Source organism: Babylonia areolata, chromosome 28, assembly GCF_041734735.1.
Source record: "Babylonia areolata isolate BAREFJ2019XMU chromosome 28, ASM4173473v1, whole genome shotgun sequence".
NCBI lineage: Eukaryota > Metazoa > Mollusca > Gastropoda > Neogastropoda > Buccinidae > Babylonia > Babylonia areolata.
In genome coordinates this window covers 16,247,486-16,264,985 of record NC_134903.1, presented here as the reverse complement: position 1 = coordinate 16,264,985, position 17,500 = coordinate 16,247,486, and the positions used below count along the sequence as shown (strand labels likewise).

The following is a 17,500-nucleotide window of genomic DNA, read 5'->3' as shown; positions in this document are numbered from 1 at the left end:
ACACACACACACACACGTGCGTGTGTGTTTGTCCATATAGTTGTGTGGCTGTGGCTGTGACTGTGTAAGTTAACAGTTACCTACGGGTTACCCGTGGAGTGTACAGTGTTGAAGAATGGTGATAGGTATAATAACACCTCTTTTGCCCTCTTAGTCGTTTCTCTCCCCTTCAAAAACCCCCACCCACCCACCCACCCTTTGTTCACACCCACTTCCTCCTTACTCTCCTCCCCATTCCGTGCCCCCACCACCACCACCCCCTCCAACCCCCACCCCTACATCCACCCTGCCTACTCCCTACCCCTACCCCTTCCTTTTTAATTAACAACCTGCACTATCATTAATTAACAACCTGCACTATCATTTCTTTTTTTTAAGTCTGCATGATGATAACCATTGAAACGGGTAGTATCTTATATGTAGGTGTCCTTGTCCATTCACCAAAGCAAAAAAAAACAAAAAAAACAAAAAAAAAAGAAAAGAAAAGAAAAAAAAACACACTTTTTTTCTTGAAATTTGAGAACTAACTTATAATTGTATTTGAAAAGTCAAAAGAGCACAGCACCGAGGCTTCGGAATGCATGAACTAACATATTAGTACGAAGATAGAATAACACAACACCGATAGTTCAGAAGGCACGGAAATAACAAAACAAACTTAAACGAAGAATAGCACGCGTTGTATTTCATCGTGATAGAGATAGGAACCCAGCTATGTACTATTAACATAGATCAGGAGCATAGATGATAACACAAGGTCATGCACGAAATTCTTATCGGTCATGCGTCCAGCATGTATCTTTAAGTTTAACACCAGGAATTAACGTAGACTGGGACAGGAGAGCACTATGTCTTTGTCATATTCCCACACTAGGAATTAACATAGACTGGGACAGGAGAGCACTATGTCTTTGTCATATTCCCACACTAGGAATAAACATAGACTAGGACAGGAGAGCACTATGTCTTTGTCATATTCCCACACTAGGAATTAATTAACGTAGACTGGGACAGGAGAGCACTGTGTCTTTGTCATATTCCCACACTAGGAATTAACGTAGACTGGGACAGGAGAGCACTATGTCTTTGTCATATTCCCACACTAGGAATTAACGTAGACTGGGACAGGAGAGCACTATGTCTTTGTCATATTCCCACACTAGGAATTAATTAACGTAGACAGGGACAGGAGAGCACTATGTCTTTGTCATATTCCCACACTAGGAATTAACGTAGACTGGGACAGGAGAGCACTATGTCTTTGTCATATTCCCACACTAGGAATTAACGTAGATTGGGACAGGAGAGCACTATGCCTTTGTCATATTCCCACACTAGGAATTAACGTAGACTGGGACAGGAGAGCACTATGCCTTTGTCATATTCCCACACTAGGAATTAACGTAGATTGGGACAGGAGAGCACTATGCCTTTGTCATATTCCCACACTAGGAATTAATTAACGTAGACTGGGACAGGAGAGAACTATGTCTTTGTCATATTCCCACACTAGGAATTAACGTAGACTGGGACAGGAGAGCACTAAGTCTTTGTCACATTCCTAGCATGAATTCGTAACACTATGGCATATCCGGATCGATTTTTGACAGAGGAGCGCTGAATACTTCATTAACACGTGCTCATCATTGTGAAAACACGACGAATCAGCATGGATCAGGACAGATGAGAATCGAGTCCTGATCATTTGCGCGGCGTTGAATCCTGACGAGTTAACCCTTTCACCGCCAGTCAATTTAGAGTGCAAAAATTCACTTGTGTTATGAACACAGAAAATATGGCGTCTAAGAATAGCTGGGGATTTGCCCCCTGTGATGTGTAGAAAAATATGGCCTGTCCTTCCACCGAACTTTAAGAGCAGTACAGTAGGTTCATGGATAACAGACCCATGATCTGGTCACCCTTCAGTGACATGGGTCCTCTACCTCGCTGCTGCATAAATGCGAGTTTGGCGGTGAAAGGGTTAAAGGCGTAAGGAGTTAAGGGCCGAAACACTTTGACTGAGGGGGTAAGGGGGGGCTTCTTCTCTGAAGACCTTGCACTTAACTGTCCAGCTCTCCCTAGAGTTTCTTATCACTACACACTATGAAATATATCATAGATGAGGACGAAAGAGCAATAGGAAAAATAACATAGATTATGGACAGAAGAGCGAGCATTGAGCCCTTATCATAAATTATCATGCGCGGCGTGACATTTGTATCACAGTGAACTGATGTATAAATTTGGGCTGGAGAGCTGTCCAGTATCAGTCCTTATCATATGCCCAACATGAATTCTTAACTCTTGGAAATAACATAGATTATAACAGTATATTCGCTTTCCGAATATTAATGTGATTTGACACTAATCTGTTCTTGAATGAATTCGGACATGATCAATTAATTCACAAAAATGAAAATGAATTGCTGACGGGGGAAAAACAAACAAACAAACAAACAAATAAACAAAACAAAACAAAACACAACAAAAAATTAACTTTGCATGGCTGCTGTACAAATATTTAGACAAGAACTCACATAACTAATGGTATATAATTAATGCATCAAAGAATAACTAACATTGATTAATCAGACGGTGTTAACACCAGCAAAAAATAAATAAAATAATAAATAAATAAAATAAAATAAAATAAATTCTGACCATGAAATATTACCTGATAACAGCATGTCGTACAATTTGCCAGACCCAGTTGTTGCGTAAAATGTAAACACTGTTATTCAGTACTTTGTTAGAATGAGCAGGCAGCGCAGTATAGGCAATATTGACACGATAGTTCGTGTGAGTTTGAGCTAGCCTAAAGGCATACATGAAAACAAACAAACAAACAAAAAGTCAATTTCTCAAATTGTCAAATCGTTTAAAAAATAATAATAATAAAAAAAAAAATTAAAAAATAAAAACAAAAAAGACAATTTGAGAAATAGACTTTTTGTTTGTTTGTTTTTTGTTTGTTTGTTGTTTTGTTTGTTTTTTTGTTTTGTTTTGTTTTGTTGTTTTTTGTTGTTGTTTTCTTAAACGATTTGATTAGAATACAATGAGAATAAAGACAAAAGCTTCAACACCGTCATATCACACACACACACACACACACACACACACACACACACACACACACACACACACACACACACACACACACACACACACACACACTCACACGCACACGAAGAGACAAGTCCCTGAAACTGTTCTCTACGATTAATTTAAAAAAAACTGTTGACCACATCACACAACCGATGATTAGATAAAGCAACTTGTATATTTTGAAGCTTTATTACATTAGCAAAACTGTTGATATGTACAGCTATGAGTGCTTATTTTGCAGTAAGCTGAAGCTGCTTTGCAAAAGAAAAGGAAAAAAAAAAAATGCTGAGTTGCAATAGACAGTAGACTGTCAAAGCGATTTTGCTGCAGTAGAGCCTATCTTTACGCTGCTGCATTTGAAGCAAATGAGATAGTGCCCAAGTGTACATGATTTCATGGTTTTTTTGTTTTTTTCCCCCAGCTGATTGTTCACAATACGCTTCACTAATGCTTATCAGATGTTACGAAGATCTCTCTCTCTCTCTCTCTCTCTCTCTCTCTCTCTCTCTCTCTCTCTCTCTGTCTGTCTTTCTGTCTCTGTCTCTGTCTGTCTGTCCGTCTGTCTCTTCATCTCTCAGAGATAGTAAGCCTCCTGTGTTTGTACCGACTACAATACTTGCAATGTTTTTCATTCTTTTTGGGGTTTTTTTTGTGTGTGTTTTTTTTTTTTTTTTTTTTTTTTTTTGTTTGTTTGTTTGTTGTTGTTTTTAAACCGGGGTGGAGGGCACGGGAGGTTAGCCCGTATGAGCAATAAAAAAAAAAAGATTGAGTTGTGCCCCTTTAGGTGACCGCACTTCCAAGCCACTGGATCAGAATGGGTTGTAATGTTTTATTTTTATTTATTTAAAAAAAAAAATTCATTTAGCTATCTATTTATTTATTTATTTGTTTGTTTATTTATTCATCTCTTTATTTATTTATTCATCCAATGATTCATTTATTTATTTATTTATTTATTTGTTTATTCATTTCCATACTATTTTTGTTAGTTTTTTGTTTTATTTTTTTGTTTATCTTTTTTATTTGTTGTTTTTTTGCTTTTGTTTTTGTTTGTTTGTTGTTGTTTTTTTAAGATCTCTAAATCTCTGAGTCTGTATTTATCCGTATCTCTGTGTTTCTGTATTTCTGTGATTCGTCTGTCTGTCTGTCTGCATGTCCGTCTGTCTGTCTGTCTATCTTTCTGTCTGCCTGTCTCTCTCTCTCTCTCTCTGAAACTCTCTCTCTCTCTCTCCATCCCTCATTCTCGAACCAAGCGCACCCACTATAACGTGTGTCTATAGTTCACATGTAACTAACCACCCACGTGCACGCGATCTTGCCTTACCACCGTGTAGTCTTAATTAATCAACTGATTAATCACAATGTAACAGGGACCCAACAGTGGCAGACTGCGCTTGTAGATGCAGTCACACTGAAGGTAAAGCCGTATACTGTCACAGTGTATGTAACAAATGACAGTACTAACCTAAACTATCCATAGTGTGCACACTGCACTGTACTGCACTTGTTGAAAAGTAAGGCGATCTTGATGAGACCTTCCCCCCCCCTTCCTCCCTTCCTTCTTTCCTTCTTCCCTGTTCCCATTACGTGTGTGTGTGTGTGTGTGTGTGTGTGTGTGTGTGTGTGTGTGTGTGTTCATGTGCAGTCCATGATGGTTGATTTGGGAAATTTTACATAAGTCATGTAAAATGATTGCTGCTGCTAGGAATATATTCTTTTGTCCTTTTTTTTTTCTCTCTCTCTCTTTTCTTTTTGTTCCTCTTAAATGATTGTCCGACTTCTCGTTTATTCTTTTCTATATATATATATATATATATATATATATATATATATATATATATATATGTGTGTGTGTGTGTGTGTGTGTGTGTGTGTGTGTGTGTGTCTGTGATCGATTAGCACACGCATCTGTCAATTAAAGTGGAGATATCTTTGTATCAATTTGCTGCTTGTATTTGTTTATTCATTTGTTTGTTTGTTTATTTATTTATTTGTTTGTTCGTTCTTTCGTTCGTTCGTTTGAATTCTTTAACTATATTTTTGATAATTTAATTTCAAGAGCGTAGTTATGTGCAAAATACGCAAAAGATTTGTGATTTACCTGTGCTTAGATTGCATTGTTGAATGATGCAGAATTGCTGGGGTTTTTTGTTGTTTTTTTGTTGTTGTTTTTTTTTTAAGTAATCACACAACCAAAAAACATCTTTGATAAGGAACATTGTAAGAATTTTTTTGTTTGTTTGTTTTTGGGGTTTTTTTTTTTGTTTTTTTAATGACGATATTCGTGGTTTGCTGTTGATGATGATTGCAATTCACTTAGCCTTTGTATTCTCTACTGCAAACCATCTTAAAGTGATTACTCAGTCACAAGGAGCAGGCAAACGCCATCTTGCGTGTTTTGTGGGAATTTTTTTTTTCTTTTTTGTTGTTGTTGTCGTTGTTGTTGTTGTTGTTGTTTTTTTTCTTTAAGTCTTTCATGATATATGCTTTTATTATGTTGTTTGTCACTGGTCATTTCCTTCATAGATAGGCCCACGCAGCGCTTAGATCATGGGTCAGAGCGCTCGTCACAAAGTTCAAAGTTGCAGTTTTGGGCGGTTTTTTGTTTGTTTGTTTGTTTGTTTTTGTTTTTGTTTTGTGTGGGTTTTTTTTGTGTGTGTTTTTATTTTTGTTGTTGTTGTTTTTGTGTGTTTTTTTTGGGGGGGTCATATTCTTTTTGCCCCCTCAATTTAGTATGGTGTTATTTTGTCCCCCTCACTCCCCCTCTTCGCCATCCCACCCCGTGTGTGTGTGTGGGGGTATCTTTTTGTTATTGGCAGGTTTTAGAGGGTTAGATACCGGTGACGACATCTAGCGAATGATGTCTTCGTCAAGACTGGTTTAAAAAAAAAATAATACTTTTTCTTTATTTAAAAAAACACAAAAAAACACAACAAACTACGATGATGATATAAATCTAGCGAATGACGTCATGGTGGCGGCGATTAAGTTGCAATATTGGTCATGTTTCTGTTTCTTTTTTTTTCTCTCTCTCTCTCTCTTTTATCTCTTCCTCTTTCTTCTTCTTCTGCTGCTTCTCCCGGATTCTCTCTCTCCCCTCCCCCCACCCCACCCCCACCTTCCACAATACCCCCCCCTGTACCCCTCCTCCTCCTCCACCTTCTTCTGCTCCTCCTCCTACTCCTCCTCCTCCTCTTCATCGTCATCATCGGGAACCACCTCCCCTCCCCCTGTGATCAGAAGAACTCCAGGAGGGATTCTATCGGGATCACGGGACTCTTGGAGCCACCGGCCTCCCGCCAGAGGAGAGGATCGCTGCAGTTACCGTTCTTCGCTTCCTCCTCCTCCTCCTCCTCCTCTGCCTCTGCCTCCTCTGCTGCTGCAGCAGCTCAGTTGCGGGGGGGCGTGGATGACCCGTTTGTAAGTTTTCTGTTTTGGTTGGTGGGGGTTGTGTGGGGTTTGGGGTTTTTTTTTTGTTGTTGTTTTTTTTTTAAAACCCTTGCATGCTGTTTTCGTTTGCGCAATCCTTTTTGTGTTGTAGTTGATTTGGTTGGTGGGTGGTAGTTTTGAGATGAGTATGGGCTTCCCCCCCCCCCCCCCCCCCCCCCCCCTACCCCCCCAACCCACCGTGTTGTTGTTAATTAACCGACTTCGCTTTTTTTTCGTCTTCTTATATATATATATATATATATATATATATATATATATATATATATATATATATCTATAAATTTTTCAGTTGTTTTTGTGGTGCTGTTAGAGACAGCAGCACCTTATTACTGCCACCCCTTACAACTACCCCTTTTCACCTCAAACCTTCCTCCCTCAACATCCACCCCGGCCCCCTACCTCCACACACACACACACACACACACACACACACACACACACACACACACACACACACATATGGAGTGATGGCCTAGAGGTAACGCGTTCGCCTAGGAAGCGAGAGAATCTGAGCGCGCTGGTTCGAACGAATCACGGCTCAACCGCCGATATTTTCTCCCCCTCCACTAGACCTTGAGTGGTGGTCTGGACGCTAGTCATTCGGATGAGACGATAAACCGAGGTCCCGTGAGCAGCATGCACTTAGCGCACGTAAAAGAACCCACGACAACAAAAGGGTTGTTCGTGGCAAAATTCTGTCGAAAAATCCACTTCGGTAAGAAAAACGAATAAAACTGCTCGCAGGGGGAAAAAAAAAAAAAGAAAAAAAAAGGGGGGTGGCGCTGTAGTGTAGCGACGTGCTCTTCCTGGGGAGAGCAGCCCGAATTTCACACAGAGAAATCTGCTGTGATAAAAAGAAATACACACACACACACACACACACACACACACACACACACACACACACACAGACACACACACACACACACACACACACACACACAGACACACACACACACACACACATATATATATATATATATATATATATATATATACACCCATCCTCGCCTTCTTCCAAGCCCTCCACTCCCCCTACCCACAAATTCCCACAACACCTCATCACTCCCCTCCAACCCAACCCACCCCCCACATCCCCACAACCCCCCTCCCCCCGCACCCTCCGCATCCCCCTCTCTCCTCCCGTTCCTCCACCATCTCCATGTCCGGCCCTCCCTCCATCTAACCAACCAAGCCACAAGCAGTGTGATTGGCTCAGAGTTATCCTCGATCTGCTGTTATATTTTTACCTGCAGACAGAAAAAAAAAATCATTTCTCTAATCTGCAGATGGAAAATGAATTGTTTTAAGACAAAGTTATGTCAGTAACGTTTCTTGCATCTGTGGTGCTCACAAAACAGCCGGTCATATACCAACTTGCGGTATGTTAAAAGTCTCACATCCCTGAACTGAAATCATCTTCAGTGTTGACGATCTTCAGCAGTCCATTGCTAATGTATGGACTTTCTCAACTCCTTGTTAAAAAAAGTCCAGAAGGTTCGCTGTTATAGTTGTTAGTTTTTCATTAGGAAGCAGTTATATTGTTATGCTTTTTCTGTTTCCTTTCTTTCTTTTTTTTGTTTTAACAAAACAAAACTTAAATCGATCATTTTCCATATGTAACACACACACACGCGCGCGCACACGCACACACACACTTTCACGTACTCGCATGCGTACACAGTCATTTCTTCCCTCTCCTCCTTCGATTTTTTTTCCTACCCTCATCTAATATCACTTTACAGTGAAAAGACTTTAAAACTAAAGAACGAACAAAACGGATCCCCCCCCCCCCCCCCCCCCCCCCCCCCCCCCCCCCCCCCCACTCAAGCCCCAGCCGAGTGACGTACTTAAAGTGTCGTCGACGCAATACTCTTTGTCGTCAGCTCTCGTTCTCTAAAAAAACATTCCGTGGAGGCGCGACAGTTCGGATTCTCATCCATTACACTCAACGGCGGCGAGATCTATTCAAGAGAGAAGATCAGTGTGTGAAGCAAAATTTAGGCGTTCAGGCAGGAAAGATCTGATCAGCTTTAGACACTGAGGGAAAAATCAGCAATAAGATGAAATGATGTAAAGATACCTTGATCGATAAACAGATGAGTTATTAATTCAGTTAAATTTCCGCTTAGTGACGACGCGGTACCGGCTGGGGAGTGCTCATTTTCTTTTGGAAGTCTGGACTGAGGTTTTATTTATTTATTTATTTATAATTATTTCACTCTGTTTCGTCGCGTTTATATTAGCTTTGATTTAAAAGGAAAAAAAAAAAAAGACGTGCCGATCAGTTCTACATTGATTCCTCATTAATTAGACATACGATTCGTGCAGTGCAACGGTTTTTTTTTTTTTGTTTGTTTTTGTTTTTGTTGTTTTTTTTCGGGGGGGTGGGGGTTGTTGTTGTTTTTTCCGAGGATAACGGTAGTGTTCGAGGTTAACGGCACCACAACTCTCTCTCTTTCCGCCTGTATTTGAGAGGGTAAAAAAAAGAAAAGAAAAAAGAAAAGCCGCCTCTTGGTTTGTTGTTGCTGTTGTTGTGTGTGTTGTTTGTTTTTCCCTCCTTTTCTTTTTCCTCTACATTATTGTGGGTTTCACACAGAGCTGAATGCAGGAGCCTTTTTTTTTTTTTTTTTTTAATGAATAACGGTCACTACTTTCTGTAGAAAACTCTCTCAGTCTCTCTCTGTGTCTCTGTCTGTGTCTCTGTCTCTGTCTGCCTGTCACTAACTATCTATCTGTATGTCTATCTATCTATCTATCTATATTTCCCGTCAGTCTTTGAATCTCTCTTCTACTGTCCCTCCCCCCACGCAGGTACGTACATCAGTACGCACGCGCGTGCACACACACATACACACTCTCACACACATAACAATGCACAAGCACACACCCAGACACACAAACGTACACATCACACACAAACACACACCAACACACACACACCTGCACCTACACACACACACACACACACACACACACACACATAACAATGCACAAGCACACACCCAGACACACAAACGTACACATCACACACACACACACACGCACACTCGCACAAAAGCATGCTTGTATAAGCGCACGCTTAACACATCCGTAGCGCTTGCACGCAACGTCAAACCTTCGATGTCATGTCTGACAGACAACCTCGTTAAGATAAACCCTGTCTTCAGTAGCACCACACCCATTTGCACATATCGTATATATAACCATGGAGATACCGTAGACTCGATTGATTAATCCGCAACAAATTTTTTTTTGTAGTGCGACCTTAAGTCTGTATTCAAAACAAAATTCACTGAAGGTATCGTATGATAGTCAGTCGTGTCCGACTATGACCGTCAGAACAAAGAGAGAAGGGGTTATGGGGGAGGGAGAAGAGAGAGAGGGGGAGAGTGAGGGGGGGAGAGTCGGAGAGAGAGGGGGGAGAGAGAAAGGGGAAGAGAGAGAGAGGGGGGGGAGAGAGAGAGAGGGAGGAAGAAGAGGGGAAGAGAGAGACAGGGAGAGGGGGGGAGGAAGAGAGAGAGGGAAGAGAGAGAGAGAGTGGGGGAAGAAAGAGAGGGAGAAAGAGGAGGGGAAGACAGAGAGGGGTGGGGGAAAGGGGAGGAGGAAGAGGGAGAGAGATAGGGGGGAAGAAAGAGAGGGAGAAAGAGGAGGGGAAGACAGAGACGGGAGGGAGAAAGAGGAGGGGAAGAGAGAGAGATAGGGGGGAAGAAAGAGAGGGAGAAAGAGAGGGGAAGACAGAGAGGGGAGGAAGAGAGAGAGGGGAAGAGAGAGAGATAGGGGGGAAGAAAGAGAGGGAGAAAGAGGAGGGGAAGACAGAGAGGGGAGGAAGAGAGAGAGGGGAAGAGAGAGAGATAGGGGGGAAGAAAGAGAGGGAGAAAGAGGAGGGGAAGACAGAGAGGGGAGGGAGAAAGAGGAGGGGAAGAGAGAGAGATAGGGGGGAATAAAGAGAGGGAGAAAGAGAGAGAGGGGAAGACAGAGAGGGGTGGGGGAGAGATGGCGGGAAAGAGAGAGAGGGGAAACGAGAGAGAGGGAGAAAGAGGAGGGGAAGACAGAGAGGGGTGGGGGAGAGGGGGAGAGAGAGAGATAGGGGGGAAGAAAGAGAGGGAGAAAGAGAGAGAGGGGAAGACAGAGAGGGGTGGGGGAGAGGGGGAGAGATGGCGGGAAAGAGAGAGAGGGGAAAGAGAGAGAGGGAGAAAGAGGAGGGGAAGACAGAGAGGGGAGGAAGAGAGAGGGGGGGTTAACGAGAGAGAGGGAGAAAGAGGAGGGGAAGACAGAGATGGGTGGGGGAGAGGGGGAGAGATAGGGGGGAAGAAAGAGAGGGAGAAAGAGGAGGGGAAGACAGAGAGGGGTGGGGGAGAGGGGGAGAGATGGGAGAGAGAGAGAGAGAGGGGGGGGAGGGGAAGAGAGAGAGAGAGAGGACGGGGGATAGAGGGGTGGAGGGGGAGAGAGAGAGAGAGTGTGTGTATCTTCGTAGTTTAGACAGGTTGTTTTAGTTTGTGTTGTTGTTGTTTTTTTCCAGAGACCTGAACTTTTCTCTTAAGAAAAAAAGAAGAAATGAATAGGACAATAAAGACTTGATGAGCTCATCAACCTATTGCAAACAGACACACACACACACACACACACACACACACACACACAACAAAACACACACACACACACACACAAACACATACACATGCACACGCACGCACACACACACACACACACACACACACGCACGCACGCACGCACGCACACACACATACTCACACGTTACACACACACACACACACACACACACACACACACACACACACACACACCAAAAAACAAAACAAAACAAAAAAAAATTCACACACACACACACACACACACACACACACACACACACACACACACACACACACACACACACACACACACACACACACACACGTTACACACACACACACACACACACACGCACACACACACACACGCACACACACACACACACACACACACACACAGCTCACCCATTCTCACAATGTGTGCCATTCTCTGTAAGATCCCCCCAATAAGTAATCTCTTTTACAACCCGTTTATGACTCAGTACACTAATTATGCTTTGCTTCTCCCGCCCCAGGCATCGAAAGGTCACTCTTATTTGCCACGCGACCGACTTAGCCTTTAAGGAGTTGCCACGCCACACAGGTCGAGGAAGGCGCGTTTGAACCGTAAGGTTCAAGATAGATAGACAGATAGATAGATATGGATACTTATATAGCGACTATCCTCGGTCGGAGACCAAGCTCTAAGCGCTTTACAAACACGGGGTCATTTTGCACAATAGGCTGCCTACCTGGGTAGAGCCGACTGACGGCTGCCATTGGGCGCTCATCATTCGTTTCCTGTGTCATTCAATCAGATTTCAGACACGCACACATGTACACTCAGACAGACATGTAACAGTTTACGTGCATGACCATTTTGTTTATATACCCCGCCATAGGCAGCCATACTCCCGTTTTCGGGGGTGTGCATCCTGGGTATGTTCTTGTTTCCGTAACCCCTAACGAACGCTGACATGGATTACAGGATCTTTAACGTGCGTATATCATCTTCTGCGTGCGTAGGTTCAGCCGTACAGACCACGAGACAGATAGACTTGAACGATCAAACGAAGCTTTCCTGAAATGACAGTGAGAGTTAGCTGTATGATCAGTGATTTCCCCGCTGCTCTGGAAATTTATTTATAGTCTTTTGCGAAGGACTATGACTCTCTCAACAGTATCGGTATCAGTAGTTAAAGGACGGAAGCGTCACTGCGTTCGGTCAAATCCATATGTGCTACATCACATCTGCCAAGCAGATGCCTGATATATTATATTTAAACAGAAGAGAAATTAGAAGAATAGACATGATTAGCACCGTGACACAGATCTGATCAGTTTTGACATCCGGTTCAGTTCAACCCGATTTCTGTTTTCCCTCATGTCAACCGCACACGTCTGAATCGGCTTGTGTGACATTCACCTTACTGTTGGGAAAGGTTGCAAAAACGATCTCTTTTTTAAGCGCCAAGTTTGCTTAGTGTTCAGTATTGTTCTAAGGCGTTGACTTAGGAGGGTGGGGGGTGTAGGGGGATGGTGGTGTGGGGGGTGGGGATTGAGGGGGATTCTTAACGCTAAGTTTAGTGTTGCTTATGCAAAGCCAAATGTTGGTTCACGTGTGTCGTGCTTCAGGTTGAAGTAGTAGCATGTTAGTTAATTAATTAAGTGACTTGTTTGACACATAATTATCACGTTCTACGTTTCTCTGGACAATGACGTAATAATCACATGCGTAGTTTTCATGTTAGATGTTATCACACATTATCTGTATATTCTATTTCATTCTTTCTTTTTTTTTTCTTTTTCTTTTTTTTCTTTTTTTGACAGTTGTTAACACGTAGTCAGCCTTAGTTTAGTTGTTTTTTTTTTTTTTTTTTTAATTATTATTACTGCTCTGTGTCTTAGATGGTGAATTTTTATTTTAACGTTTCGTTTATCATGTAGTCTGTCTAATAAGCATGCATTGTAGTGCACAGGTAGTGATTATTTGTGATCGTCACTGCTGTTGATTTTTTCATTGTTGCTGCTGCTGTTGTCAGTTCACTTTATGTTGCTGTTTTGGGGGTGGTTTTGTTGTTGTTGTTGTTGTTGTTTCCTGGTTGCTATTGTTGAAGCGAGGTTTTTAACATGTTCTTCAAGTTAATGCTTCCTTGTTGTTTTTTTTGCTTGTAATTGTTGATGTTATAGTTGTTGTTGTTTTTCATCTTATTCTCCTCCTCCTCCTCCAACTCCTCTTCCTCCGTCTTCTCCTCCTTCTTTTGTTGTGCGTTATTTTACCATACAGTTCTTGTGTTCATACAGTGCGCGCGTGATTGAAATTGCAAAATGTCTCTTCTTCTTCTTCTTCTTCTTCTTCTTCTTCTTCGTTCGTGGGCTGCAACCCCCACGTTCACTCGTATAGACAAGAGTGGGTTTTTACGTGTATGACCGTTTTTACCCCGCCATGTAGGCAGCCATACTCCGCTTTCGGGGGTAAATGTCTCTTTCATCGCTGTTTTCCCCCAACAATTCGATTAAATTTATAAATATAAATAAACAGTCTTTAACGCTCTCTCTATTGGTGGTTTGTTGGGTTGTAGCTGTTGACTTTTTCGAGCCAGGCCATTATGGTACGTGTGCTGGTCATGGCATCATCTGCATTGGTGCTACATGTCATGCCATCATATCATCATCGAGTTTGGGGGATTGTTAGGTATGGTGTGTTGGGGGGGGGGTGGGGGGGGTGGGGGGTGGGGGGGGGGGGTGGTGGGGGGGGAGTTGTTGTTCTAAGGAGAGGCGGGTGTCCTGTCAGGAGTGGTCGGGCGTGTTCGGGGGAGCTTTACTTGAGGGAGCATACGGACGCCAGAGCGAGATCCGCGAGAGATATCGAGCCTTACACTAGGGAGCAGCGCGAATACGTAGACGAGAGCAGAATAAGATATAACGTCGGAGAGACCGTACGGAACGACGATTGCCGCTAAATCGAGCGCTTGAGAGAGTCATGTGCCTACGAATTGACATACCGACAGTTTTAAAGGGACGGAGAAGAATAACGCCAGCACTAGCGAAGGATCGCGCGGAATAGACGGACAAGGAGGTGAGCAGATCCAGGATGCAGAGCTTTTTCGTCCCACCGGCCAGAGACTGCAGCGTGATAAAAAGGGAGAGAGCGAGCGCACTCCACCTACCGGCGACTGAGCAGGCCTCTCTCTACTTCCTACCTCCGCCTTCCCTTCTCTCCTACTCTCTCTCTCCTCCAATCCCCCCCTCTCTCTCTCTATCTCTCCTCCTCCACCATCCTCCCCTCACCGTCTTCTCTCTCTATCCACTCCCTCCTCCCCCCCTCTTCATCTCTCGCCCTCTTTCTCTCTCCCCACCTCCCCTTCCCTCTTCTCTCTCCCCCACCCTCCCTCCACCGCAACCTCCCTTCCCTCTCTCCCTTACCCTCTCTTCCTGCACCCCCCTCCCTCGACAGCCCTTCACCCTCCTCTCTCCCCCCTCCTTACCACAACTACCCCTGCTTCTCTCACTCTCTCTCCCCTCTGCACTCTCTCTCCTCTCTCTCTCTCTCTCTCTCTCCACCCCCCTTCTCTCTCTCTCTCCTCCCCTCCCTTCCCTCTCATCTCCCCCCCTTCTCCCTTCCCATCCCTTCCCTCTCTCTCCCTCCTCTCTCCTCCACTCCCCTTCTCTCTCTCCTCCTCCCCCCCCTTCTCTCTCTCTCCTACCTCCCCTTCCCTCCTCTTCTCTCCCCTCTCTCCTCCACCCCCCCTTCTCTCTCTCTCTCTCTCCTCCCTCTCTCTCTCTCCTCTCTCTCCCCCTCCTCATTCACCTCCCTTCTCTCTCTTTTTCCCCTTTTCTCACCCCGCTTTTTCTCTCCTCTTCCTTCTCTCCACCCCACCTCTTTCTCTCTTCTCCTCCACCCCCCTTCTCTCTCTCTCTCTCCTCCACCCCCCTTCTCTCTCTCTCCTCCACCCCCCTTCTCTCTCTCTCTCCTCCACCTCCCTTCTCTCTCTCTCCCTCCACCTCCCCTTCCCTCTCTCTCTCTCCCTCTTTCTCTCCTGCACCTCCCCTTCTCTCTCTCTCTCTCTCCTCTCCCATACCCATACCCCCTTCTCTCTCTCTCTCTCTCTCTCTCCTCCACCCCCCCTTCTCTCTCTCTCCCTCCACCTCCCCTTCCCTCTCACTCTCTCCCTCTCTCTCTCCTCCACCTCCCCTTCCCTCTCACTCTCTCCCTCTCTCTCTCTCCTCCACCTCCCCTTCCCTCTCACTCTCTCCCTCTCTCTCTCCTCCACCTCCCCTTCCCTCTCACTCTCTCCCTCTCTCTCTCCTCCACCTCCCCTTCCCTCTCCCTCTCTCCCTCTCTCTCTCCTCCACCTCCCCTTCCCTCTCACTCTCTCCCTCTCTCTCTCCTCCACCCCCCCTTCCCTCTCTCTCCCTCCACCTCCCCTTCCCTCTCACTCTCTCCCTCTCTCTCTCCTCCACACCCCCTTCTCTCTCTCTCCCTCCACCTCCCCTTCCCTCTCACTACTCTCTCCCTCTCTCCTCCACCTCCCCTTCCCTCTCTCTCTCCCTCTCTCTCTCTCATCCATACCCATACCCCCTTCTCTCTCTCTCTCTGTCTCTCTCTCTCTCTCCCTCCTCCACCTCCCCTTCCCTCTCTCTCTCCCTCTCTCTCCTCCACCTCCCCTTCCCTCTCTCTCTCTCTCTCTCTCTCCCTCCTTCACCTCCCCTTCTCTCTCTGTCTGTCTTGTCTCCACAACGCACGCAGGTTGATGTTTTCATCACCTTTTTCGTCCAAGTAGTGTTTCCCACAATGATTATGCTCCAGTAGTACTGTTATTGTGTGTGCATGTTTCCCTTCTGATTCAACCATGCACATTGTGGGTGATTATTGAGTTGTTTTCTAGTGGTACTGTTATTGTGTATACATGTTTCCCTTCTGATTCAAACATGCACATTGTGGACGATTATTAAGTTGTTTTTGTTTATGGGAGTCTAGACCTGTTTTATTGTACCCCTCGTTGCAGACGGTTGTGTATGATTAATAATGTGTGCCGTGTTTCTGGGTTTTTTTTGTTGTTGTTTTTTTAATTAAACGAGGACATGCTTCATTAAAAGCGGGTTTTGTTTTTGCTTTCTCCTAATGATTGTGTATGATTGATGTATATATGTGTGTTTGCTTTTTTTTTTTTTTTTGGTGCTTATTTCGCTTTTAACAAAGTGTCGCTTGGTGGCTAGATTTTGTTTTTGTATGTGTGTATATGACACACTGCTAGTTGCGCGCAAATATTGGGTGTGCTGAATTCCTGGTTGTACACGAATTGGCCATTGGTGTTTGACCTGTATTTCTGTGTATTGTTCTGGCTTTTTTTTGATGTGAACATAATTATTACGTGTGGGTTTTTCGTTTTCTTGTACTTGTGTATATATATAATATTATATATTGCTTTTGTTGTTGCTGTTGATTACTTTGTCGCTTGTAATGCACAGCTAGCACAGCACTTTGCTTTTCAGTATTTTGAGGTGTAATAGGTTTTTGTTTGTCGTTGTCGTTGTTTTCGAATTTTGTATTGAAATGTGGCAATGGCTTCGCGAAATGAATTGAAAATAATGTTGCATGATGTTGGTTTGTATGGCAGAATTAGTGGTCTCCGCGAAATGAATTGAAAATAATGTTGCATGATGTTGGTTTGTATGGCAGAATTAGTGGTCTTTTTTTTTTCTATCTATCTTTCTTTCTTTCTTTCTTTCTTTCTTTCTTTCTTCTTCTTCTTCTTCTTCTTCTTCTTCTTCTTCTTCTTCTTCTTCTCCAGAATCTTTACTTATTTGTTAATTCTTACTTTTTAAAAATTTTCTTTCGATATGGTTTTTTGCGAACTGTTTCGCTGCTGTAATTGTATTTTTGAATGTGGAGGAAAAAAAACAACAACCACCACTGCTGTTGTTTAATTGACGAGAAAACGATCATTACTGTGGATGTCTTGATACAGTTTTCGGTTTATAAGAAGCCAGTTGGGTGGCGTTTTAACAAAACGTTTCTTTTTGTACCCTGAATACAAAACTAAGAACTTGGACATGACAGATGGATGCTGTATTTACATACACACCCTGAAGGAAAAACACAGAATTTGTACATAACTTAGATGGGGGGGGGGGTTGTTTGTTTTGGGGTTGTTGGTTTATTTGTTTTGGGGTTTTTTGTTGTTGTTCTTTTTTTTTTTTTTTTGTTGTTGTTTTTTTTACCCTGACTGTAAGATACTAAGGCAATTAATAAAAAAAAACAACTTATACAAACCTCAGTGTGAGGTAAAGAATTTAGAGGAGTGGTAAATGATTTATACACCTTAGAAGGGTGGTGTTTGCATCCAGACTTTTCTTTAATTAAAAGA

General features: G+C 43.5%; 1 protein-coding gene across 1 annotated transcript in view; it reads left to right on the top strand.

The window, feature by feature from the left end:
* Positions 1-17,500, top strand: part of LOC143301995 (uncharacterized) — a 253,776-nt gene that overhangs the window by 112,855 nt on the left and 123,421 nt on the right. Inside the window, exon 7 of the mRNA XM_076616479.1 lies at positions 6,346-6,525. Coding sequence (XP_076472594.1) covers positions 6,346-6,525 — 180 coding nt within the window. The remainder of the gene's footprint in view (positions 1-6,345; positions 6,526-17,500) is intronic.